Source organism: Falco peregrinus, chromosome 1, assembly GCF_023634155.1.
Source record: "Falco peregrinus isolate bFalPer1 chromosome 1, bFalPer1.pri, whole genome shotgun sequence".
NCBI classification, from domain to species: domain Eukaryota; kingdom Metazoa; phylum Chordata; class Aves; order Falconiformes; family Falconidae; genus Falco; species Falco peregrinus.
In genome coordinates, this window is record NC_073721.1 from 35,084,593 (window position 1) to 35,108,966 (window position 24,374).

General features: G+C 39.6%; 2 protein-coding genes across 3 annotated transcripts in view; one reads left to right on the top strand and one right to left on the bottom strand.

Annotated features, from left to right (window-relative positions):
• Positions 1–253: 253 nt before the first annotated feature.
• Positions 254–22,655, bottom strand: DCLRE1A (DNA cross-link repair 1A). The gene is made up of 10 exons (XM_005239230.4): positions 22,387–22,655; positions 20,276–21,562; positions 17,365–18,906; positions 15,321–15,454; positions 14,046–14,164; positions 12,213–12,356; positions 11,157–11,302; positions 9,938–10,092; positions 1,691–1,832; positions 254–1,041 (listed from the first exon to the last, which is right to left on the bottom strand). The coding sequence occupies exons 2-10, from the start codon at positions 20,691–20,693 to the stop codon at positions 875–877; spliced, it is 2,967 nt and encodes a 988-aa protein (XP_005239287.2). The 5' UTR covers positions 20,694–21,562; positions 22,387–22,655; the 3' UTR covers positions 254–874.
• The window catches only part of NHLRC2 (NHL repeat containing 2), a 36,935-nt gene continuing 34,143 nt past the window's right edge, over positions 21,583–24,374 (top strand). For both annotated transcript variants that reach the window (XM_013300675.3, XM_005239229.4), the window contains exons 1-2: positions 21,583–21,927; positions 23,945–24,097. In XM_013300675.3, the coding sequence (XP_013156129.1) occupies positions 21,765–21,927; positions 23,945–24,097 (316 nt within the window). In that variant the 5' untranslated portion in view covers positions 21,583–21,764. The remainder of the gene's footprint in view (positions 21,928–23,944; positions 24,098–24,374) is intronic.

A 24,374-nucleotide genomic window follows, 5' to 3' on the forward strand; every position in this document is an offset into this window, starting at 1 on the left:
AGCAACAAACCTGCATACAAGTTGTACGCATGTTGTACGCAACCCTGCAAACCCAAATGCATTGAAAAGGACTACACGGAGAGGAAACAGCCCTGTGCTTTGACCGTATGTTGGGAATTTGCATTACCAGGATGCAAGAGCAATCCTACACAAGCAACACATACAGCACATTCACCAAAGGTATTACTCACAGGTTTCTCAGATTAGCAACTACGATACTGAAAAGGAATTAATTTTGCTCAGGAAGAACACACAGGCTTCATGTACATTCTTTATTTAAAAACAAAAATTTAAAAAAAGCATAAAATCTTAAGCAGAATATAGGTAGCAATGTCTTTTATAAAAATCATTCTCTGAAGTATGTATGCTGCAAGGTGCCGAACCAACCTTCTCTCACAAGGTAAATCTTGTTTATAAGATTTAAATCACAATAGCCAGTTCTGCCTCAGGAAATGAGCTTCTCTGAAGCTTGGATTGACAGCATGTGACATAAGCTTAATAACATCTCATTTATTACAGTAACTTCTTTTCAGAAATGATTAACCTGGAGGCAGTTTCTTCCCCAGCATTATACATCTGGGCATTTCCATAATCTGAAGAAAATTAAGAATGAGGAAAAAGCAGTAAGATAAAAATAACCTGAAACACGCATTTGAAAAAAAATTATGAAGTTATGGGAAAAATAAGTAGTAGGTGGATGAAGAAGCAAGGTGCCGTTTCCTGCCCCCGGCTCCAAATTCAGCTTTCTCAGGAGAATGGCAGCTTAGTCCTCCCTAAAGAAAGCTGCATGGAAAAAGGAGTCAAATGAAACTCACAGGAACTTGCAATTCCCACTTCAGCCTACCTCCTTTGAAATACACTTTCTTCTTTATATTTATTTACGCCTACTGCCCTCAATCATCCAGTCTCTAAAATGCTTCTCCATCAAGCTTCTGGCTCTCCAGTCACCAACATTTACAGTGGGGATGATTTTCTGTGGCTTCAACCATTGAACGAAACGTTTCATTTCCAGGTAACTGCTGTGTTCACTGTAAGGAATCCCTGAAATGAAACAAATCACAGCAATCTGTCAGTCTACTTAGCTTCTTGCCAAAATACTTTTGCAGGCCTTCCAGCTAAGAAGTACTTTAGGCAGTATTTTTTTAAATTCATATTTGAAACCTTAAGTTTATAGCCAAGGTGAAATGAAACCCCAGATTTTCTTTCTGGAAACATTATCTTGCGTTAAGTTATCAAGTCATTAATCAGAGCAAACTGAGCAACACCAAGCATTTGGTTAAATCAATGTTAAGGTATTCAACTCCACCCACCAAAAAGAACAGAGAGGAAGAGGAAGACCAAGACCCACAGCTTCTCACAAATGAGTAAGGCATGGAATGAAATCTTGGCTCTGGAACTGCACTGCCACCACACCAGTCAGGCCAAGACTTCACCCCTGAATTCTCTACCTAGATCAGATAAAAGCCTTTATTTGCATGAAGAGGACAGGAGCAAAATGTACGATAAAATCTGCATTTACAGTGCTCTTGATTACTCAGTTCACAGCTCTCTCCTGGAGAGACCATCTGCTCAGTTTCTCATCGAGTTATCAGAAAAAGCTTTGGTTACAAAGAACAGTAGGAGTTTCCAGAATAAAAATATGAAAAGCATCCACAAAAAATTAAATGCACCAAATCTTTACCACTCATACCATATATAGTGATCTTTCCTCTTGTCTGAGGTTTGATGTCCACCAGAGAAAGGCATGAATCAGAGTAGGTCCACCCAGTAGGTTTGAAAGCCAGAACTTGATCAAAATTCTCAGAAAACTTATTCAAATGATCTTGCAAGCCCTGTGAAAAGAATATAGCGCATACTTAATCCCCCTAAATAGCTCTTTAGTCTAAAGGTTGGACATTTCATGACGGAGAGACTGCAGACGAAATTTTATTTTCATGTTTTGATATTAACTTTTTTATTTTAAGTACCATCTGCCTTTAAATTATTAATGATATTCACATTTGCAGAGCACCTTGTACCTTAGGATCTCAATTGCTCCATCGGAATAAGCACATATTAAGAGCTATGCATTACAGATCAAAACACATAAGGTACAAATAACATCACCTTATAGATCTTGCTCTCCAAGCCATTCACTGCCTCCTCTCAGCTAGAGGTCAGCACTCTTGCAGCTGAGTGGTGATAAAAGATTGCAAAAGCCTGATTTAGTGCAAAATCATCTAGTTGAAGTGCCACCGAGATCCTGACATCTGCTTATACCCTGAAGCACTCAAGAGTTAATTAAGCTACCCAAAAAATCGCAGCAAGCCAATGCGTGAGTCAGGTATTGCTCTGAGCACTAAATCATGTTTTACCACATCTCCATTCGTGATAGGAAAGGAAACAACCTCTCATCTCTTCACTCTAAAAAAAAAAATTAACTTGAAAGAGTTTCCAAGTTGGCGAAGTTAGCTTTCAATGCTGTTTAAGCTAGGATCACAAAAGGGATGAGAGGGAAGGATAAGGAATGTACAATCCTATTCCTGGATGAAATGAAGTCAGTATTATTTCAAACCAAAAACAGAAAATCAATTTCACGTGTCCCGTATAAAATCTTAAAGGCACATTCTCCATTTGAAAGCCCCACAAGATTTTAGAACTCAAAATCATAAACCTCCTATCAGCAGCAGGAAAAGGAATACAAAATAAAGATTGATTAAAAAAAGCTGAGGAGAGGGGGATAGACAGGCTGTGATAGAACACTAAGTAACCTGTCAGACACTTGAAAATTATTAAGCACGGAAGCGGAAGGCTGCCTGTGACACTGCCACACTTAATAGCACCTTCAGTACAATGTCCAGTAGCAACGTACAGAATCCATCAAACTAGGCACATAAAAGAACAACAAAAAACCCCTACCACAACACACATTTCATTCAGCAACAGGAATTATGGCTAGCTGCCATGACTGTTAATACACTGCAAATGTTCAGTCCTCACTAGATTAAAGATGTAACTGTAGCAGTCTAATTCTCCTTCACATTTAATTTTGGGAAAATTAACACAGGTAATAATTCACATCCATGCTCCCCTTGCTCTAAAGGGATCTAAATACAAGTACTTCAGATATAATGATTATTATATTAAGCAACGCTAATCTGCTTTCAAAGTTGGTGCAAGTCAAGTGTGCAATATTTCGATTAAGGATGCAATTTCAATCTCATAAAAAAATTATTTGTCCATTCCAATCACAGGCACTTTTGAAAAATCTCACCTCAATGTTAGGACAAGACGTTACTGAGCTAATTAACATAAAAGAGGTGCAGATATTCAAGTGGCAGAAGCCTCAGTTTTTAGCTGTTGCAAAAGACTGTTTGTTGCAAAAGAATCACGCTCACATTTTAGAAAAGATGGCCTCTTTCCACAAAACAAATTACTACAGTGTTTATTCATAACAAGTCCACTTTAAATACACATTACAATTTCCTCTGTTATTGCTTTAGCCAACATTGTTCTAAACCGTCATCCTTCTAAAATGGAAAATATATTTCATTGCTAAATCAGCCTCCTTCAATCACCATGACAGCCTGTTATCTACACTGTCGCTACAGTCAGCGGCACATGCAAACAGATTCTGTAAGGTAGGAGAAGACTCAAATGTGATTAAATAGTTCATTTACAATCAGCCCTAACATCACTTAAACTCATTTGGCTTATTCAAGAACAGCTCCTCATCAGTACATACATCAAACCTCGTATTTTACTGGAGTAAAACCAAGTATTACAGCAAAGTACCACATTCCCTTGATTATTTTTTTTTTTAATCTTTCCTTTTCATATTTCAAATCCACTAGCAACATTGCAGCAATTCATGTTTTATTTTTATAATATTTTAACTAAAACCCACATATATAAAAAGTATGAATATTTTTAGTTTTTAAATTTATGTGCATGTTATCCGTTAAGAATATCCAAAACATGAATCTGCAGCATGTCATCTCACTTTTGACCCAGGCAGTACCTGAAGAAAATTTGATATCAACTCCTAAAAAACAAACTCAAAGCCAGAATGACACATAGGAAAAAATGAAGAAAAAGAACCTCACCCAATCCAACAGCAATGTAACACCACCAAAAGCATATTCCTCTGCCACTGCATTTTCACTGCCTCTGATTGCCTCTGGCTTGTCATTTCTAGTTTTACCCTTCCGGCTTGACACATCTTGGCCAAGCACTCATTTCAAACACTGGTTCTTTTCAAGGGGGCAGTCATAAGGCCTGGAAAAATACATCACATCTAGTCGCATCTGGCCAGATATCCAACATTATGAATGGGACTGCTTTCATCCTAACTACAGACTGAGACCATCTATATGAATTTATAAAACACTACAGATACGCTTTGTTCTCAGATTTGAACTTGGTTTTCAACAGGTTTTTGAGACAGTGACACAACTCCTCATGCAGCAATAGAAAATTGCCCAGAATTCAATATTCAAATAAACATTTGAAGATAAAAAGTAATGGAAACATTCAAGCCAAGTAGCAGTTTCCCTCACTGTGGCTGCATGTGTACAGAAACATGCACATCTTGACGTCTTGACACAAGACATCTCACACAGAAAAGGGAAATGTACCATACACTACCATCACCAAGTCTTTGGCCAAGTGAAAATCTAGGGTATAGCACATATTCTGAGGATGTTATGGGTTTACAAAAACCATCTTTCCAACTGCCAAAAACCTCATGCACGGATCCACCTGTTTTTCATAGTGGATTTAACACAACTATGGTCACTATTCATTTTTGCTTGCTTCATTTCTAGGCACAAGGTACCAATATTAGTCTTTAAATTTTGGTAACTAGGGGAAAGACAGAGAGCGGTTTCTGTATTTTCTAAGCACCTGTGGCTTTTAGGTGAATGACACACTCTGCTGAATCAATACAGCGTTTATAAATCACACATGAACAAAGAGCTGACTCCAAAATGAAAAGAAAACATGCTTGATATTACTCCTGAAAATCAACATGGAGAAAAGCAGATTTTGGATAGCCCCAAAACTGGACGATGCCACCAAAAGGAAAAAATATTCACAACATAGACCTCAAAAATACTTCTAAAATTCCTGAATATGCGTTTTAAAAAATACCAATTTTATTAAAAGCTGTTTACATTTTCCAGCAATCTGGAGACTCAATGATCAGGAAAAATAAAAGCCCCTGGTCACTGCAGAAAGCCTGTGAACAAGGAAGTATATGCAGGAACTTCTGAAAACCAAGAACTCATTTCCTTTCTACTCCAGTAAAAAGGAAAGCTCTGAGCATCCAGATTTAGTCTTGGGAGCAGTCAGCTCTGGAAACATGGAAGCTTTCCTCGGGCAGCTGCAATTTTATCAACAGTTAATGACACCAGGCTACAGTTGTAAGCACATGTAGCTTAGGCAGCTTTTTTTGTTGTTCTTTATCTAGAAACAGACCAGAAAAGTTTTTCAATAACAATAAACAGAAGAATCATGCATACAGTCCTTAGAACTATGAAGGATGGAGCACAGACATTTCTTCTATTAGTAAAGAACATAACAGGGAAAAAAAACTGTACAGTACTATAACATATCATCAAGGTTTGGTTATTTGCATTCTGCTAAACAGACAATTGATGTACAAGATCACAGATGTACTCAATTTACTAAATAAGGACTGAATCTGAGCTTTTGACTGAAAATACTCCTGTAAGGATTTCATGGATTTGTAGGTTCGCAACTGAAACTACACAAGCAGGAAATTAGCCCAAATTAATGGCCTCTTCAGGGATCTGCCTGGTAGAGTATCATGGGCTAAAGCCCTGGAGAGAAGAGGTGCCCATGAGAGTTGGTGAATATTCCAGGACCACCTCCTCCAAGCACAGGAACAATGCCTGCCAACAAAGAGGAAGTCAGGAAAATACGCCAGGAGGCCTGCATGGATGAACAAGGAGCTCCTGGAAAAAAACAAACACAAAAAGGAAGCTTATAGAGGGTGGAAGCAAGGACAGGTACCCTGGGAGAAATACAGAGAACTTGCCCAAGCAGCCAGGAATCAGGTTAGGAAAACTAAGGCCCTGATAGAATTAAATCTGGCCAGCAATGTCACAGACAGAAAGAAAAGCTTCTATAGGTACATCAGTGATAAAAGGAAGTTAGGCAAAATATGGGCCATATCCAGAAGGAAACAGAAGACTAGGTTACCTGGGATATGGAGAAAGCTGAGGTACTCAGACTTTCTTGCCTCAGTCTTCACCAACAAGTGCTCCAGCCACACTGCCCAAGCTGCAGAAGGCAAAGGCAGGGGACTGGAAGAATAAAGAACCATCCGCTACAGAAGATCAGATTAGAGACCACCTGAGGAATCTGAAGATGCTCAAATCCATAGGACATAATAAGATGTGCCCACAGGTCCTGAGGGAAATGGTGGATGAAGTGGCTAGGCCACCAGCCATCATATCTGAGAAGTCACGGCAGTCTGGTGAAGTTCCCATGGACTGGAAAAGGGGAAATGTAACCCCTGTTTTTAAAAAGGGAAATAAGGAAGACCTGGGGAACTACAGGCTGGCCAATCTCACCTCCATGTCCGGCAAGATAATGGAGTAGATCCTCCTGGAAACTATGCTAAGGCACATGGAAAATAAAGAGGTGACCTCTTACAACGGGGATACAGTGCTGACAGATGAGGGAAGATGACACGTCATCTACCCGGACTTGTGTAAAGCATCTGAAACTGTCCCACACAACATCCTCGTCTCTAAACTGGAGAGACATGGATTTGACCAGTGGACCACTCGGTGGGTAAGGAAATGGCTGGATGGTCGCACTCAAAGAGATGTGGGGAACAGCTTGATGTCCAAGTGGAGACAAGTGACAAGTGGCATTCCTCAGGGGTCTGTATTGGGACCAGTGCTGTGCAACATCTTTATTGGCGATATGGATCCTGGAATCAAGTGCACCCTCAGCAAATTTTCCACTGACATCAAGCTGAGTGGTACAGTTGATCCACTGGAGGGACGGGAGGCCATCCAGAGGGACCTTGACAGGCTTGAGGGGTGGGCCTGTTCACACCGCATGAAGTTCAACAAGGCCAAGTGCAAGGTCCTGCACCTGGGTCGGGGCAATCCCAAGCACAGATACAGGCTGGGTGGAGAATGGATCGAGAGCGGCCCTGAGGAGAAGGATTTGGGGGTTCTGGTAGACAAGAAGCTCAACGTGACCCAGCAATGTGCGCTCACAGCCCAGAAAGCCAACTGTATCCTGGGCTGCATCATAAGAAACATGACGAGCAGGTTGAGGGAGGTGATTCTGCCCCTCTATTCTGATCTCATGAGACCCCCACAGCCTCCAACGTAAGAAGGACATGGACCTGTTGGAGCAAGCCCAGAGGAGGGCCATGAAGATGATCAGAGGGATGGAGCTTCTCTCCTATGAAGACAGGCTGGGAGAGTTGGCGTTGTTCAGCCTGGAGAGGAGAAGCCTCTGGGAAGACCTTACAGCAGCCTCCCAGTACCTAAAGGGGGCTACAGGAAAGCTGGAGAGGGACTTTTTACAAGGGCATGTAGTGATAGAACAAGGAGGAATGGCTTTAAACAGAGAGGGTAGATTTAGGTTAGATATTAGGAAGAAATTTTTTGCTGTGCAGGTGATGAGGCACTGGAACAGGCTGCCCAGACCAGGTGTGGGTGCCCCATCCCTGGCAGTGTTCAAGGCCAGGTTGGATGGAGCTTGGAGCAACCTGGTCTAGTGGAAGGTGTCCCTGCCTATGGCAAGGGGGCTGGAACTAGATGACCTTCAAGGTCCCTTCCAACCCAAACCATTCTAAGATTAAGAATTATGATTGTGTTTTTGAGCGGACCAGGGATCAAATAAAACCAAAGAGGTAGGAGAGACCCAGAAGGTAACAAAGGCACTGCACTTAGGGATGAGGATCATCAAAAAATTCTGGCATTCCCAGTAATGAGCCAGTAATTCAGGACAAAACCTGTATAATCCAGCACAAAACAAAAACATGCAACTAGAGATAGATGATGGCATCAACATTTACATGGTCTGTAAAAACAGGATGATATCATTTATCATTCTTTAACTAAAATGAGATTGCAAGTGAACAGGTAATTTATTCTTTACAATATTGCCTTGTCTGAGTTCATGTTTACTGATGCTGCTGGAGCAGAAACAAGGTATCACATGATCTCATTTTTAAGCATTTAACATTCTCCACATTTTACTGATACTACGTTCCACTCAGGCATTCATCTAGCTACCGGCTTCACTGGACCTTTAGGCACTCTGGAAGTCTACCTAGCATGTCTACCTTAGATGGACACAAAGTTACTAATGACAGCATGAGACCACATTCCAACAACTTCACAGGTGAAATCAAATTCCCATCATAGTACACAGCCATTACACTTGGACTTTCGTCCACTAGATCACTGTGCCTTTAATCTTTCCTGGCCCTTTCCAGGGTACAGGCATCCCTTCTGGCATGCTGTGGATTTATCTAGAACCTCCTATTCTCAGAGACAAGACCCTGCACATGATACAATTGCCCCTCTCTAGAAGTAAGACTGTCTAGACGTCCTTGTGGTATAACCACACCCTCTGCCTGAAAGTCCAGCTATGCGAGTACACCATACGTGCTGGGACATATGACAGAGAATCACATAACAACCAAAAACCTGCAGAAGAAACTAATACTAAAATATATTACTGTTTAAAACAACACAACACATTAAAAACAAATCCATACACATTTCCATTACTCAGTTTCGGCCACACCGTGGAAAAGATTATAGAACATTGTTAAAACATTAAGGTATTAAGTTCCACCTCCCGCAGCTCTCATCCAAACCATATATCCTCTTTTTCTCCTTTTTAGGTCAACCCTGACCACGACTGGTCCTGGAGCTAAATACCAGCTTGCTCTGAAGGATTTGCTTGAGATGGCACAGCAGGCCTGAAGTAAAGCAGGAAAACAAATCCAAGTCTGTAAGGCATATGACCACTGTTTTTTTCTTTCTTCCAGGTTACCTTTAATCTAAAGCCTGCTGCTTTGCCTTAATGCCATTCTGTATTTTGTAGTCTATTTAGAAAAACCTTCTTTCCCCCCAGGAATCAGTCACCTTTCCTAACTAAAAAATTCCCACAAAAACCGACTGTCTCAAATCTCAACTGAAATGTGCATTTGACGTCAACTTGGATTAAACATTGTCTTAAAATAAACTGGTTTATTTGCTTTTGCTACAAATATTGGAGAAGATTGTGTCTGCAAAAACTAAGGCATGTATGTATGAGGTGTCCAGTTCATTCAGTGTGTGAGTTTTCATTGATTTTCATGCATCCTTATCCCCATGTGAATCATCAGCACAGAAGGACAGAGAATATTCTTTTGAAAGATGAAAATACGATTATAAATACATGGAAATTGAACCGAGAAGAACACAGAGAAACCCATTCCTTTTTTATCAAATACCAGTTTGGAAGTTGGCCGTGTTCATGGGCTGCCTCAAAACAGGGACTCGGAGGCAGAAAATCCTTTTAGTCTTTTCCTACATCATACTAGGTAAAAGACAGGCTGAAAACAGGGACTCCATGTCACAATATATTAATTGCTAATAGGACAGATCCTGAAGTCATTACATAAATCTACTTCAAAAGGGCCCGCAAAGGGTAAGCCTTTGAACAAACCTCATCTTATCTTGTACAAGCACCGCATTGAAGTGAAATTACACTTTCTGTGTATCATGTTTGGAGACAGTTATTAATGTTTAATTGCATTTTATTTTCAATGTATTGCTACATGTCAAAACTCTACTAAATAAATATGTTCTGACAAGAGGTTAAAAAGCACCACACACAACACTGGTTGGCAGGAGCCAAGAGTAAGATTCAGGTGGTGGGTTAATCGACAGAGTATATTTTCTGAACTTACCTTAAAATTAATTTGCATCATGGGAAGAATGTGAAGCAAAGTACCATCCCAGTTCACAGTGATAAGGGAATTAACAGCTGCTGATTCCAAGCACTGCAGTGTTTTGTACTTATCACGAGACATACTCGCTTTCGAGCCCAGAACTTCAGCAATTGCTTTAGGAGTAATCAGAAAGAAATCACATAAAGAAATTGTAAGAGTTCATCTTTCTGCCCATTTTGGAGATATTCCTAATCAGTGCACTGGATCATTTTCACTACTGAAAAAAATTCATATTCAACAGGATACAATGTTTCATATTCCCTAAAATTAAAAAAATTAACAGCTGTTAAAAATCTCTGGCTCATACATTTTAGTGGCAGAATTGTGAATGACAATTGGAAAAAGAAGGAGAATAGAAATACTTTTGATACATCCCAAGTCATATTTCTTTGGCAGAATTTTACCAAGGTGACTGGTATTTATTTATTTTAAAGATGCCAGAAATGTGCAGTTTTTGGAATATGCGACAAACAGCTCACATTAAAGCTCACACTATATTTCAGTGAAAGTAAGTCTTGTATGAATGACTTTAATACACTCAAAAGCATAAATGGCACATGGCTGCATGCTCCAGAATATACATGTGGGCAATCATTTTGGTTCTTAATGCTGTAACTGAGTGAAGCATAGCACACAAAATTTGCATGAAGTCAGAAAAGAAGGATTTTGGTTTGGGGAATGCTTTGTTAAAATTGATTTCATTAAAACTGATTACTATAAATATTTAGGAAAATACACAATATAAGCCTGGAAGGAAAAACTGTTACCAAAATAGAAGTTAAAGAATAATTATATCTTTTTGCTGTTTCTTAACAACATGAAATTATTAACACCAAAAATGTCATAAAGACCTCATTTATGTTTTTTTTTTAATTGCCATTAGCAATTTTCTTACCACAATCAATTAAATAGGTTAATTCATTTAGCATCTAAACTGGCCTTCTGTATATTCAAGGGGTTTTGTAAATATGACAGAAAAATACTTCTTTCAGAAAGTTAACTTATTGATTAGAAAACTAAAAAGCTAGCCGCAGGATTATTAAATATATTTCATTTCTTTACACAGTATCTGGCCAGCAAGACTAAGCGACCCTTTAGATCTCCAAGAAAAAGACCTTTTAACACTGACTTAAGATATTTATTTAGTTATTTGATCCAGTATACTTCTTTTACATACCCAAAAAAACTTTTTCTTTTCCAATGGAATAGGTGCCACAGACAACTAGAGTACGTGGGTTTAAAGTCACCGTCTCAAAAGCAGTATTGACAGCAAACTGGACAACCTCTTGTTGAGAGGGAAAAGTGTATTCAGGACTACAGTATCTGGGGCATGGAAACAAGACATACCACTTTGTTACATAAGATACAAGACAACTGAATTTACCACGAATGCCCTCAAAACTGCACGCATTCAATAACAAAGCAGTGAAAAAGATGTAATCCTTCTATATAATTTCAGTCTACTTGCAGTCTATTTATTAGAAACGCTGAGGTGTCCAGATGAAATTGTTGCAATAAAATTTACATTGCCTATATCAGTCTTTTCTCTACAACTATTCACTTGTCTGATACTGGCACTCAATTCTGCAGTTTTTTCTCTATAAATACCAAGTGCTCTTTCAAGCTAGATATTTGTATCATATACTAATTACATCCTTATGTCTATTTTTTGTCATGTACACAAACCACAACATAAGGCATTTTTCATTCGGAGAAACATATGGAACAGAAATAAAAAAGATTGCAGCTGGGCATTAGTCATCGCACACAGAAAAACAATTTTATATACATGAGTCAGAGAAAGGTCTAATGAAAACCTGCACAACTGATTTAACCGTTCGGCATTCTTTCAGTCTTTGAATTCCCCCACACCCCTTTTCATAACAGAGTTGAATCCACACCAAACCAGTGTTCCATGAACCTCTTGTTTTAGAGCTGAACACTCAATGTTCTGACACCCGGAATTTAATACCACTTAAATAATGTCATCCCAGCAAATACTTTAGCATCTTTTCCACCCCCGCTTTTATTCTCTCATGTAACAGCATAATAGATGAACAAGCTAGACATAAATGGACTTTCAATAAATATCTGATTTTATTCAATACTAGATAGAACTAAGAAGTGTTAGAACAGTAATGTCATTTATGCTTACATTTACTTTGTTCATATGAAGTCTTACTAAACTGAAAAGAGGGTTATATTGAAAAAAGCATAATTAAACACAACTTACGTGGTATCGAGGTAAAGGGTGTGAACTTGTTGACCAACCAAAGCAGGGTAGCGCTCCATAGAAGGATCTGCCCTGAAGTCTCCTGTGTGCAGAATAACAGTTCCACTTGGTAGACAGAAAAGGATCATTGTTGCACCTGGACAACTGAAATAAACAAAAAACCCCATACAAATTATGTTAGTTCTCCATACTGATAAACTGCCTTCAGAGATATACCACTCTTCAGCAGCAGGAAGGTGTGCAGAGCAGCATTTAAATCACAGCTACTGTGCAGCCTAATTTAGCTAGAAATTTTTGATTTCTAAAGGAATTCTGAAGCTAATCTTATATGGCCATGGATGAGCTAGACTTGAGTTGTCAGCCAAGATGAAGAGAAGAAAAAAAGCACATCAACAGTAATCAAGCATTAATTGTCTTTTTGGGATACTCAGTCTTCTGCATATGACAAAGATGCTGCCTCAGTTGCAATTCCTGATGTTCTATTACTCGATTCAAAGGGCAACCAGTACACCAAAGAGAAGCAGCATTCTTACTCAGGAGAAAGAGAATTGTATTATTACAGATGCATCTTCATTCCTACAGGACTTACTGAAGCATTTCCTTTTAAATTCTATTTCCAGATTTTAAACATTATCCTCCATCCTGAATTCCCTGATTATAAATACAATTCTCCTACTGGCCACAGTGAATTCATTGCACCTTCTGCAGTTCCTTGCCAAAGTTGTCTGAAGGGCAAGAGCTCAGACTGGAAAACCAGAGTGGGACTATTTTGGACATGAATCATCTGTAAAGGGTAAATGAAATCTCAAAAAAGGAAAAAACTGGCATGAATCAGAGATAAAATGACAGAATTGGTGAACTCTGCAAGAAGTCGAACCTTGTACCTAAGGTTTATATGCCTTTTAAATTGAAGTAGAGGATCGGAGAGACAAACAGGAAAAATGAGAAGTGTCCAGATTACATAAGCAACAAGGCTTCCTTCATTCCCAGAAATGGCTCTCAAAGGACTTAATGGAATCTGATCTAACTATAAACAAATCCTACAATGAGTAATACTCAAACCAACTGAGACACAGTCCTGCATTTCAATATATAGGGAAAGGATTTTTCCTCTAGCCCATAGACAAATAAGGTACCAAGAGGCAAAACAGCAAGAACACAGGGCTGGAAATCAGGTGTTACTGAACTTTAAATCCATCGTTAGCATATAGTGTCAGTGTAACAGACAAGAATCTCACCCTTCATCACAGAATCCAGTGGAAGACTTGTTCCAGATTTCAACAGGCTTTTGTTTAAAATACAATTTTCAGAACGTTGGCTAGGTTTTGTACGTCCCAGGTTTCAAAGTACCTCTTTACCTGAAGATTTCACTATCTTCAGTTGAAGCCACAGAAACCTAGATAATCAAATCCAGGATGTTCCCAACTAGACACCAAAAACTACTGTCCAGATAACTAGAAAAATCATTCAACCTCTCCACAAGCTTAAAAATTATGGAGCTATATGTGGTGAATACTATGGACTCATTAAAACCAAGCATAATAAAGTTAAACTAAAATTATCAAAAAAGACTAAGTTTCATTTTCAAAGATAACTCACCTATTTCAAAAGCTAACTACTTGCAAGAAGTTTAAGCTCCTACATGCCTAATTCACTTCTGAAGTGAAAATGCATGTTACTAAGCCAATTCAAGAATGTCAAGTATTTTCATCCTTAGTTCTTCAGATCCACTGAAACCTGAAAATCATTAAAACATTAACTGTATCTGTACAGCTATTTATCTTCAATATTCTACACATACAAATATTCCACAAAAAATGCAATGATACATACTGATTGGCATCAAGCAACACCACTTTGATCCCATTCACTATACATTCTGTGTCCATAGGCAGCACGTGGACATATTGCTCTTTGACTCGAAGTTTGCTCTTCACCAGGTTGCCAGTTATCTGTAACAGGGAAAGGATTTAATATGGAATAGGAACAAAGTCTAAAAAAAAAAAAAAGGCCTTTGTTTATTTTAGAAACAAAGGCTCTCAAAGCCAGACTGTCTCTTAGAGAGAAACTATGAGATCTGGGGTATAATCAAGCCTTTCATTTGCATGTCATCTCTCAAAAAGCAAACTGAAAAAAAACTGTCTTAAAAAAGCCAATTTTGAAAAGCCTGTGAACAGGTTTCAGATTGGAATCAGAGAGGAGGCAAACAAGGGGGAACAACATCTGTTGCAGACTGCCAAGCAGAGGAATTGGGTAAAGCCTTCTTTCAACAACTGAAGTTTCCAGGTCACAGGATCTGGATCTTGTCCCAGCGGACTGCAGTCACCCCAACAACTACTGGAAGGGCAACATGGGACACAGGCATTCCAGAAGACTTAAAGAGTAAATCAGAAATAGGTTTTTTGATGCAGGTTCTGGATGGATTGATTAGGCAAGGTGCCCTACCATGTTATGAATAAAGAAAAGTTTGTTAGACATACAATAGCTAATGGCAGTCTTGGCCATTCAGCAGCCTGAAGCACAGAACACACAGGACCAGGCTAAAACGACTCCATTTACTTCATGTGGAGAAGAGATGGCTTAAGGGGAATTTCAGACTTCCATCACTTGAACAGAGTTATAGAGAAGACGGAGCCAGATTCTTCTCCATGATGCACACAGAAAGAGCAAGATGCAAATCTCAAGTTGCAAAAAGGGACATTTCAACTGTATATTAGGAAAAAATTTCAGTGGGTAAGCACTGCAAGAGATTGCAAGGAAGTAGTGGAATCTGTCCCATTTTCAAAATTTGACCGACAAAGGCTCTCTGCAGTCTGATCTAACTTTGAAATTAAACCTGTGCTGTACAGGAGATCAGTCTGTATGACCTCTAGACATTCTTTTAAACCTGAATATTTTAATGGTATCTAGACAGGGAAGTTTCACTAATCTTCTTCATCAGTCAAACCAGGCTAAGAAGTTCTTAGAAGGGAAACCCAGATTTTGCTATACAGAGCCACTGTGCTTAACTGACCCAACAATGGAACCTCTGATCTTCTCTTTACTTTCAGCAGTATAAAAGTGATTATAGTTGTGCATGGATTTGATAGTAATCTTGGAAAAACGTACCTTGTTACAGTAGATTGGAAACATGAAGTTTTTTGATAGCCCACAATAGTGATCAGAGTGAAAATGAGTAAGAAAATACGCTGTGCAGCCTTCAATTTCTCCATACTGGAAGGCGTCAACTGTAAAACCAGTTCCTACAGCAAAAAGGGAAGAGAAGCCAGTCAGCAGACATCAATAGTTCAGAACCAGTTTCTAAGTAGATGTTCCTTTTGTTCTTTTTTCTTTCTTCCAAATTAAAAGGAAATACAGTTACAGGGCATACAGTTGAAGAAGCCATTTAAAGATGAACAAGGTTTGCGTATGTCAGTCACAAAAAAGATTTTTACTTATTAAAATAAAAATTTAACAAAGTGTGCACACACAAATACCTTCATAGGCCTCCCAAATACCTGTTGATCAGCTGCCATCCTACACAGATGGCAACTGGTTAAGCAAAAAGCCCACACTTACGTGCATCCAGCTGATACTTTTGAAACTTCATGTAGATTAAAATCTAATACCAACATCTTAGCACAAAATAACACAGGTAGCTACAGCTTAACAAAATGCATTTTACAATCAAACTGCAATTTTTCAATTATTCTACATATCAAATTCCTCTTAAAACATGCTACCATATAATCATTAAGCAAGCAATCTGGGGTCTTCAAATATATCTTCTGAGATGAAATGTGACTGATTTGCCACTGTATGCTTTCAGTGAGGTGCTGTTTGTATAAAGAAGTTGCATAAAGACAGCTGTATACAAGATAGTCCTTTTCTCTGCAAATGTAATTTTTTAAAAATGCAAACATACTGACAAATGGTCCTTTCACATTGGGTTGTACTTCCTTAAAACCATGAAATAGCACGTAGAACTGATTCACCTCATGGCATGCAAATATTTTTCATGTTACATAAATTTCCCAGATCTTCTAGGACAACTAGAAGTAGTTCTACTTACTTGAGTCTAGAACTTTAAGTATTTGTAACTCCAAAAAACACATCACTCTGCTAATCAAAAAAAAATTCACCAACCAAAAAATCCCAAAGTGTTTGAGAGGGACCAGACTCAAAACTGCAGGGAAGCTGAATCATACTAGGCCACCAGGATAAATACACATCATTAGCAAGACAGAAAATGCAGTCAAATATACTTCAAGTGTTATAACAAAATTCAGAACAAAGATAATATAGATAATAACAAAGCAACTTTAATATTGCATTGTAGGCATAGGAGTCTGCTCTTCAAATGTATTATATATGGAAAATTCACTAAGCCCATGGAACCCACAATACTGGTGTAGCCCCACAAAAACTTACAGGTCACTCTTCAAGTAGCAGTTTGGCACTCAGGATCACTAACATATTTCTATTTGGCCTCCTCAAATATCTACCAAAGCTAAGGCAGTCTCTTAGTGGTAAAGGGAACTGTGAGGATCTGAAGCTTTTTAAGCCGTTGATCCATCACTCTGTAATTGATCTAACTGCTTTGAGGAGATTCTGAGAAATTCTTGGGTATTTCCTTAACTAAACTCTTCTAATTGATTTTAATTTCTTGGTTTTCACAGTTGTAGTAAATTGTATTTCTAATACTATTGAATTTCAAATGCAAAATTAAACTTAATTCTTTTAACGTAGTGTAAGGAAATAATTTCTATTGACAGCTCTATTTTTCGGCACAACTGAAACGATGTAAAAGATTAAATTCAGGAATTAGGAGTGAATATTACCAAGAGATATATTCAACATCACTTAAGAAAGTAGACTCATCTTTTAAAACTGCTAATCTTTTTTCCCCTGTTCAGAACAGAGTCCTTGAAATAATTTTCCTACTTATTTCACTATTTTCAGCCATTGCTGACTCTGGTTCTTCAATCACCTTCTTCTGCAGATCTGCACCTACACAAGATTTTCTCAACTTAGATGGAGGGAAGAAAATTCATTATGAGCTGCAGTCTAAAAGATGAAGAATGAAGAATACTGAAGTCTAAAATTAAGAAAAAACAATTACAACAATCAACTCAAAATTAGTTAACCTCTACAAGCAACAGTTACCTCTTACCTGGTATTTTCTTGTAGAAAGGGCAGTGTTTTTTTCTTGTTCCTTCACCTGTAGGAGACAATTCTTTCAATTTTTTTCTCCACCTCTGCCGGCCACCAGAACTTATATCTGCAAAGGCTCCACTCTTACTTGAACTTTCTGTAACTGCTTCTACATCTTCCACAGACCCTTCAGCTTTCCTTTTTTGCTGTTTGGGCCGCTTTCCATTGGGAGTTACTGAACTTGGTATCTGCTTTCCCTCACTCAAACACGTCTCTCCTTTGCTCTCCTCTTTCACTTTGGGTTTTAACCCAAAGAAAACACCAATGTCCATTTGTTTGAGTTCTTTGGCAGGACTGGATTTGGCATTCATACTTCCTAAAGAACGAGATGGGACTGTTTTAGAGATAGGGCTGGGAAAGCACACAGCAGCTGTATTAAGATTTCCTTCTTTCTCCACTACTGACTGCAAACTCTCCTGGAGAGCCGTTGCATTGGCAGTAGTTTCACCTGTATTAGTTAAAATGTTGCTTGGGTCCTTCAAAACATTACATTTCTGTGTCAGAAGAGAACCAGCATCTTCCCTGACTAGCAGTGATGATGTTTCAGTAAAACTCACACATACAGACTCCAAAGCACAAGCAGCAGTATCTTCTGACCCTATGTTACCTGCTTTAGCAGCAGAGGAAATCAATTCTGGCTGTTTAACCTCCTCACAATTAAAAGGAAAAGAAGATCCATTGGCTACAGCCTCTTGCTGATGCTGATTATTTACACATGACTTGGTGCTCACGTGACTCTGAGTAACAGGTTTTATGCTATGATCTAGATGGTTCAATGTATTTACTTCCTCACAGTGTTTTTTTTCAGTTATGAAGCTTCCCATTTTAGTATGCTCATGCTGAGGCTTCTGCTGTAAGAGAAGTCCATCAAAAGTTTTAAACACCACAGAATTAGATTCTTCATCTTCAGAGTTCCAGACTTTGAATAATTTTTGTGATATTTTTACCTTCTTCTCCTCTTCCTCAGTTTCCCCTTCACTTTCCTCAAAAGTACTCAGTGGAGAATAAGAAATTTCACAGTCACTGAAGTCTGCTTTTGACTGTAGTAGACTTGGCTGGTTTGTATCTTTCTGACTACACAGATCTTCTCCTCTTTCACTTTCTTGAGAGGATGCAAAGTCATAAAATTCAAATTTACAACTATTATCTGTGGTCTGTGTAAGCTGAAATGTCTGTTGAGACTTTTGAACATCCACAAAAGAGGAAGTACTTTCACTGATATTTAAAGATTTCATTTGTGGTGAACATTGTACCATCAATGTACAGTCATTCAGGGAATTTTTTACAGTATTAGATGATTTCTCATTCTGTGAGATTTCCGCTAGGTGACTTGGGGAACAGCTGGGCTTTGCAGCAGTAGAACATGTCATCTTGCTCTCCAAAGTGTTTGCTGAAGAGTTTACAAGATAATCTCCTGCCCTGCTTGCTGCAAGTAGAAAATGGCTATAACGCTTGTAGTGGGATGGAATTGTGGAATTGCACAGTAAACCATCAGGACACTCTATGAGAAGAGTTAAACAAAGAAGTAATGTTAATATCTTTGCAAATACAGTTGGCATAATTATGAAAATAAAAATCACACATGACAATTTTAAAACGTTTTGTTATGAGTGCAGCTATTGGAAGACAGACAGCACCAGTAAAAAGTAATTTTCAAGCCACCAAGACTTCCTGCCCTGAGCTGGCCAGATGTGAGAATGCTTCCAACCTAAAACCAAACAGCTGCTGCTAATACAGCACTATGCCTGAATTAATACAGCCCTCTAACAATAACAGTAACTCTGTTTCAGTGCTGTGCTAATGTAATGATATGGCTTCTGGTTTAGTAGAACTGTCTCACATGCAAGCAATGAGCTCAGAGCAGCAGCAAAGGTGGCCAGTAGGATTTTAAGATGAATGCATAAATCAAGTAAGAAGGATTTTTCATCTGTTAATTATGGGAGGAAGAGATGGAAATGAGGTGTTAACATATCTGTCTTAAGTTAAAACCACTGCCAAAATTGGGATTAAAGAACTCACATTTCATTGTTCTGAAAGTTACAAAGGAAAGTTACAAAGCTAAAAAGGAAGTGACTGTGTTACCTTGAACAGCCTTTACTCAAACTTCCTGACTGTAAGTTTTCTGTTTTTCGAAAGTCATGAGATTAAGAACATAAATTGGATACCTGGCTCTGTTCAGACATGGTATTTCCCCACATGAAACTATCAGCTGGAATGCTAATAAGCTTTATTCCTCTCATACAGAACTCAAAATAAATCTGCGTTGTCTTATGATACAGGAATGTTCATGTATAATTCTTTATGAAATTTCTAACGCATACTGGACCAGGGGCTAACTTTTCAAGTAAATTAGCATAACAGACTGATTTCAGCTCTCAACTGTCCATAGACAAATCACACAGCAAAATGGATACAGGATAATGAGATGTATACCTAAGCAAAAAGAAATGGAGTATCAAAAGTAGCAGCCTCTTAACTGGAGTAGGGTTTTTTTCTGACACTGACTTAGTAACTGAAACAGGTTCCATTATTGTAAAATGGGAAATATGCACCTTCAACAAACTACTAAAACTGTAGCTTGATAAACCACCATGAATTGTTATGACTGCTCTACAAAGATTAGATTAGATTACAAAGATTAGATTGAGATTAGATTCCAATAGAGATTTTCATGTCAGATTTCCATGTTCTTCACAAAGAACCATAACCCTCATACGAAAATACTGATCAATGATCAATGATCAATTCTAAAAAACATACCAACTACTATCTCAAACATTGAACTAAATAAAAAAAACAAGGTTTACAGCAACATTATGTGAGAAGCCTTTAACTCTTCTCCAAAGGTTTTTTTCTTACTTTACTCATACCTTTTTCAATAGATCCTGGAGTATCCAAACATTCAGCAACATGCCACCGGGGTGTCTGGACCAATAGCAAAGAGAAAGGCATCTGGCAGCTGGGACAGTATCCGTCATGAACAGGCTTTGTATTTTGTGAGCTCTGCTCTGTCAGGCTACTCACGCTTTCCTGGGAGTGCACACTACTGTCATCTTTACACTGATCTACATCCTGATTTGGCCTTGATCTATGCTCAGTTTTCTGAAGCGTATCCGTTTTTTCTATAGTTTGGGGTTTTTTTCTATTTCTCTTTCTTTTTGGCCCACACTTGCCATCACTTACTTTTTGCACAGGTGTAGAGATGCTCTCTGAATTACCCTGATGCTTTCGCTTCCTAATGGATTTGTACTCCCAAATGTCCTCTTCCAATAAAGCATCTTCAGACATGGCAACACAATAAATATTCTCCTTTCTTTAATGCAAAAGTTCACAAATCTACCTTTCCTTGCACTAGTACCTTCTCTCTTCCGTCGCCCCTTCCCTACCTGATGAAAAGCACCTGAACTCCATTTCAAAACAGCAATACTGGGCCGCAAACCAAACTGTCTGCGATGTCTGCGATGGGACAGAAGCATGGTGGATCCTATCCTCAAAATAATTTAATGACCGTCTCTCTGAATATTTCTAATTACTCCTGTTACACAAAACCTGAGTCTGCAAGATGCAGGAAGACTTGCACGGTGCGCCATGTCCTCCAGCTACACCTCTCCTCAGCGCCCGGCCCGGCCTCGGAAGGGGATGCCCAGTTAGCCCGGCTCCCCTGACGGCCACCTCGCTGCTCCGAAGCAGGAGGATTTTAAAAGAAAACAAGGACGAGCTGAGCTAAGGGATGGCTGCCGGGAATCTCCGCTCGGGGAAGGCCGACACGGGGCTGCGCTCCCCGCCGCCGGCGCCCCCGCCCGCCGCAGGCACCGAAGGCGGCCGCCTCCCCGGGCTCTCCCGCAGCCTCCCGCCGCTACCGAGGGTCGCGGACGGGCGCCTCTCCTCAGCCGTTCGCCTCCGCATTCGCTTCCGCAGCTTCGTCACCGCGGCTGTCGCTCCGTTTTCCGCTTCTCTCACAGCATTCTCGCCCCGAAAAAATCCCACCGTTTAAATTATTGGAGCCTTGTTTGGATTTTGTCCCGAAACTGCTCGATTTTCACGTTTGTTCCGCTTACAAAGTAACTGGGCGGGAAAAAGCTGGCTGTGCGGAATCTGCCGAGCCGGAATCGCCACTGGGGATCCTCGTCACGAATATGCTTCTGTCAATATCAAAGCTATGTAAAAACACGAAATGAATGAGAAGGTCCCTGTTTAAGGCAGACGAGTTATTTGTATTTGTGCTTAGGTTTTGTTTGGTTGGGGTTTTTTTATTGCATTTTCTCCCTCGCGTTGCGGGCGGTGCCGAATGTGCGGCGGTGAAGCGGCAGGGCGGTAAACAGCCAGCCGCCCCGGCCGCGGGCTGGCCCGGGAGGCGTCATGGCGGCGGGGGGCCTGGCGGGGCTGCTGCCCGCCCAGACCCAGCTGGAGTACGCCCTGCTGGACGCCGACACAGCCCAGGAGAAGGAGAACCTGGTCTACCAGTACCTGAAGAAGATGGACAGCCGGGAGCGGGACCTAGCGGTGCCCGAGCTCGGCGGAGGTGGGTGGCGGGGCCCGAGCGGGCCAGGCCCCGCGGCGGAGCGCGGCCGGGCGGCGGCTGCGGGCTCCCCCCGGGGGCGGCTGAGTGCTGGCGCTCCCCTGTGGCGCTGTCCGGGGAGTTCCGCGGCCTGCGAGGTCCGGGTTACCGGCCCCCTGAGCCGCTTCTTTAAAAGGCGCTTCTACTTACAGGAAATGTCACTGCTGAAAGCACCAGGAGCGAAGGACAAGAAAAAAAGAGCCCCTTTATAAGTGGTCCCCCTGCTACTCGTTGCAAAACCCCGTTTTTTAAAGCCTGTGCTAAATCTCTGCTAGCTTCATTAATTTACTTTTTTTTAATATGTATAAAGCCTGTCCCATCTGTAGTGGGAACCTTACCAAGTCCTGCAGCTTTCTCCTGAGCTCCCCTCTTTTTGCTGCGGCTGTTTAGGCTGTTTCCCAGCTCTCTCTCCCCATGACTTACCTGTGCTTGTCAGTTTTCATGTTGCTGGTAACACAGACTGTGCTGGGGATGTCATCATGCTCCAGTGGAGTGCCCATCTCCCTTTCACACTTCCTTTTCTCTTCTGCTAAGTGTGAAATCAAAGGTTAAGTCTTGTAAGGTCTTACAAGCCCTGCTCAGGGTCCTTTTGAACTTGGTGAGACTCTGCAGCTGTGGGAGCTCACATCTGACTGCAAGACAAGAGACCTCAGGAGGTAAACTTCAGGGTTAAAATCATATGTGTATCATGGGAATGAATGCTGACTTCATCAATGGAGCAAAGTGAATCCTCTTTCTGTCTAGATTTGGACCCCTGGATTCAATTTTCACTTCTGTCATTCGCTTTTTTTCACTTCCTGTGTTCTGTCAAGCCTTATTTTCTCTCTAAAAAGAGCTGAAATAAGTAGCCAATATTTTTCATTTGCAGTGTGTTTTTACATAAAATATTTTAATTCTAGTGAAAAAGAGAAATGCTGCAAAAGAAATTACCTATTCTTTTCTTTCAAAAAGTAAACAGTAAAGCAGTTATACTGTGGAAATAACACACATAACAACAAGTGATGAATTATTCTCATTATTGTCTCCAAATCTGAATGTGTGTGTATCTGTTTATAAATACATGGACATAGACATCAGTCCTCCACAGACAAGCTTTCTGCTGACTTCAGCAGCAGTAACTCTTCCTGGGGCAGTAAGAGCTTAGTTTACTGAAACTGACAGCGTGGAAGTTTTGAGGATATTTAGATTACTCAGCGTATACTGTTTAAAAAAAAGGCCTTCAAAGCTTTGCACTGTATCAACTATCTTTTTTTGCCCCATTTTTTCCAGAAATGTTAAGTGATAACAGCAGGCTGTATTCTAGGATATTTATTTCTTGTCTTGATGTCAGTTGCTAAAAGTAGAGGAACAGCAGTTACCAGTGAGAGAAGAATGCTTTCGTGTCTCATATAAAGTGGTTAAAATAAATGACCAGTAGTAGTATCAGGTATATCTGAAAAGGTTGTACTTCTTCCCATCTAATAGAATTCGTTTAAATGTCATTGCAAACTTTGAAAATCAAGATCAAAACTATAAACACAAAATTATTTCAGTCATCTCTTTACAAAACTGTTGGAAAAATCATTAAGAGTTTAACAGGTTTTTTTAATTCACTAGGTTTTATATGAATTTTAAAAAATCAATTGTTTTCTATTGTTAGGGGTTGAATAATGTAGATAATGTTTTAAAATGTATGATAATTGTTCTGAGGCTTGTATATTCTTTCAACTAAGAGGTGCCTATTTAAATATATAAACTGTACTTTCAGTATCACAGTAAATCTTGTTAATATTTATTTTTGTTTACTAATTATGAAGAATTGTGGAACATAAGGGTGACTTGGATAAATATAAGGCTTTTGGTTTGCTTTTCTACCTACATAGAAAGGGATGTTGAAGTTTAGGTTTTTTAAGTTAAATGTACCAGGAACATTGTATGGTGGTATGTAATTTATGTATGTTGCCCTTCCCTTAACTGGTTATCGCTGTTTTCTGAATTCCAGATCTACAGTGGTTAAACACTGAAGGTCCTATTTCTCTTCACAAAGACCTTTGTGGAAAAGTTGTGGTGTTGGATTTCTTTACTTACTGCTGCATCAATTGCTTGCACCTGCTGCCTGATCTCCACGCATTAGAGCACCAGTACTCTGATAAAGGTAAAAGTGCTTTGGCTTACTTAGAATAGAATTTCCTGGCAGTGTTGCAGGCAGAGTAGCTGAGTCACTTTGTTGCTGGTTACTAAACAGTTGGCAAAATTTCAGGGGAACCTAAAAATGTCTTCTAATCTTTTAAGCAGCCTAAAAAAGGTGACTGTGTATACTGCCATCACATTTTTAAATGGGGTTAAATAAGGTATCTGTTGTGTCCATGTAATTAAAGAAACAGGTTATGCGCTTAAAGCCCAAATCTGATATCCTAATGAATAAAGCTATT

Excerpts from the sequence above, each read along its gene's own strand:
- DCLRE1A (XM_005239230.4), bottom strand. The coding sequence starts at position 20,693 with ATGTCTGAAGATGCTTTATTGGAAGAGGACATTTGGGAGTACAAATCC. Across the intron at positions 11,303-12,212 it reads ACCCTTTACCTCGATACCAC|ATACTGTAGTCCTGAATACA; the intron begins GTAAGTTGTGTT and ends TCCATGCCCCAG. Across the intron at positions 1,042-1,690 it reads AGGAAAGATCACTATATATG|GGATTCCTTACAGTGAACAC; the intron begins GTATGAGTGGTA and ends GTTTCATTTCAG.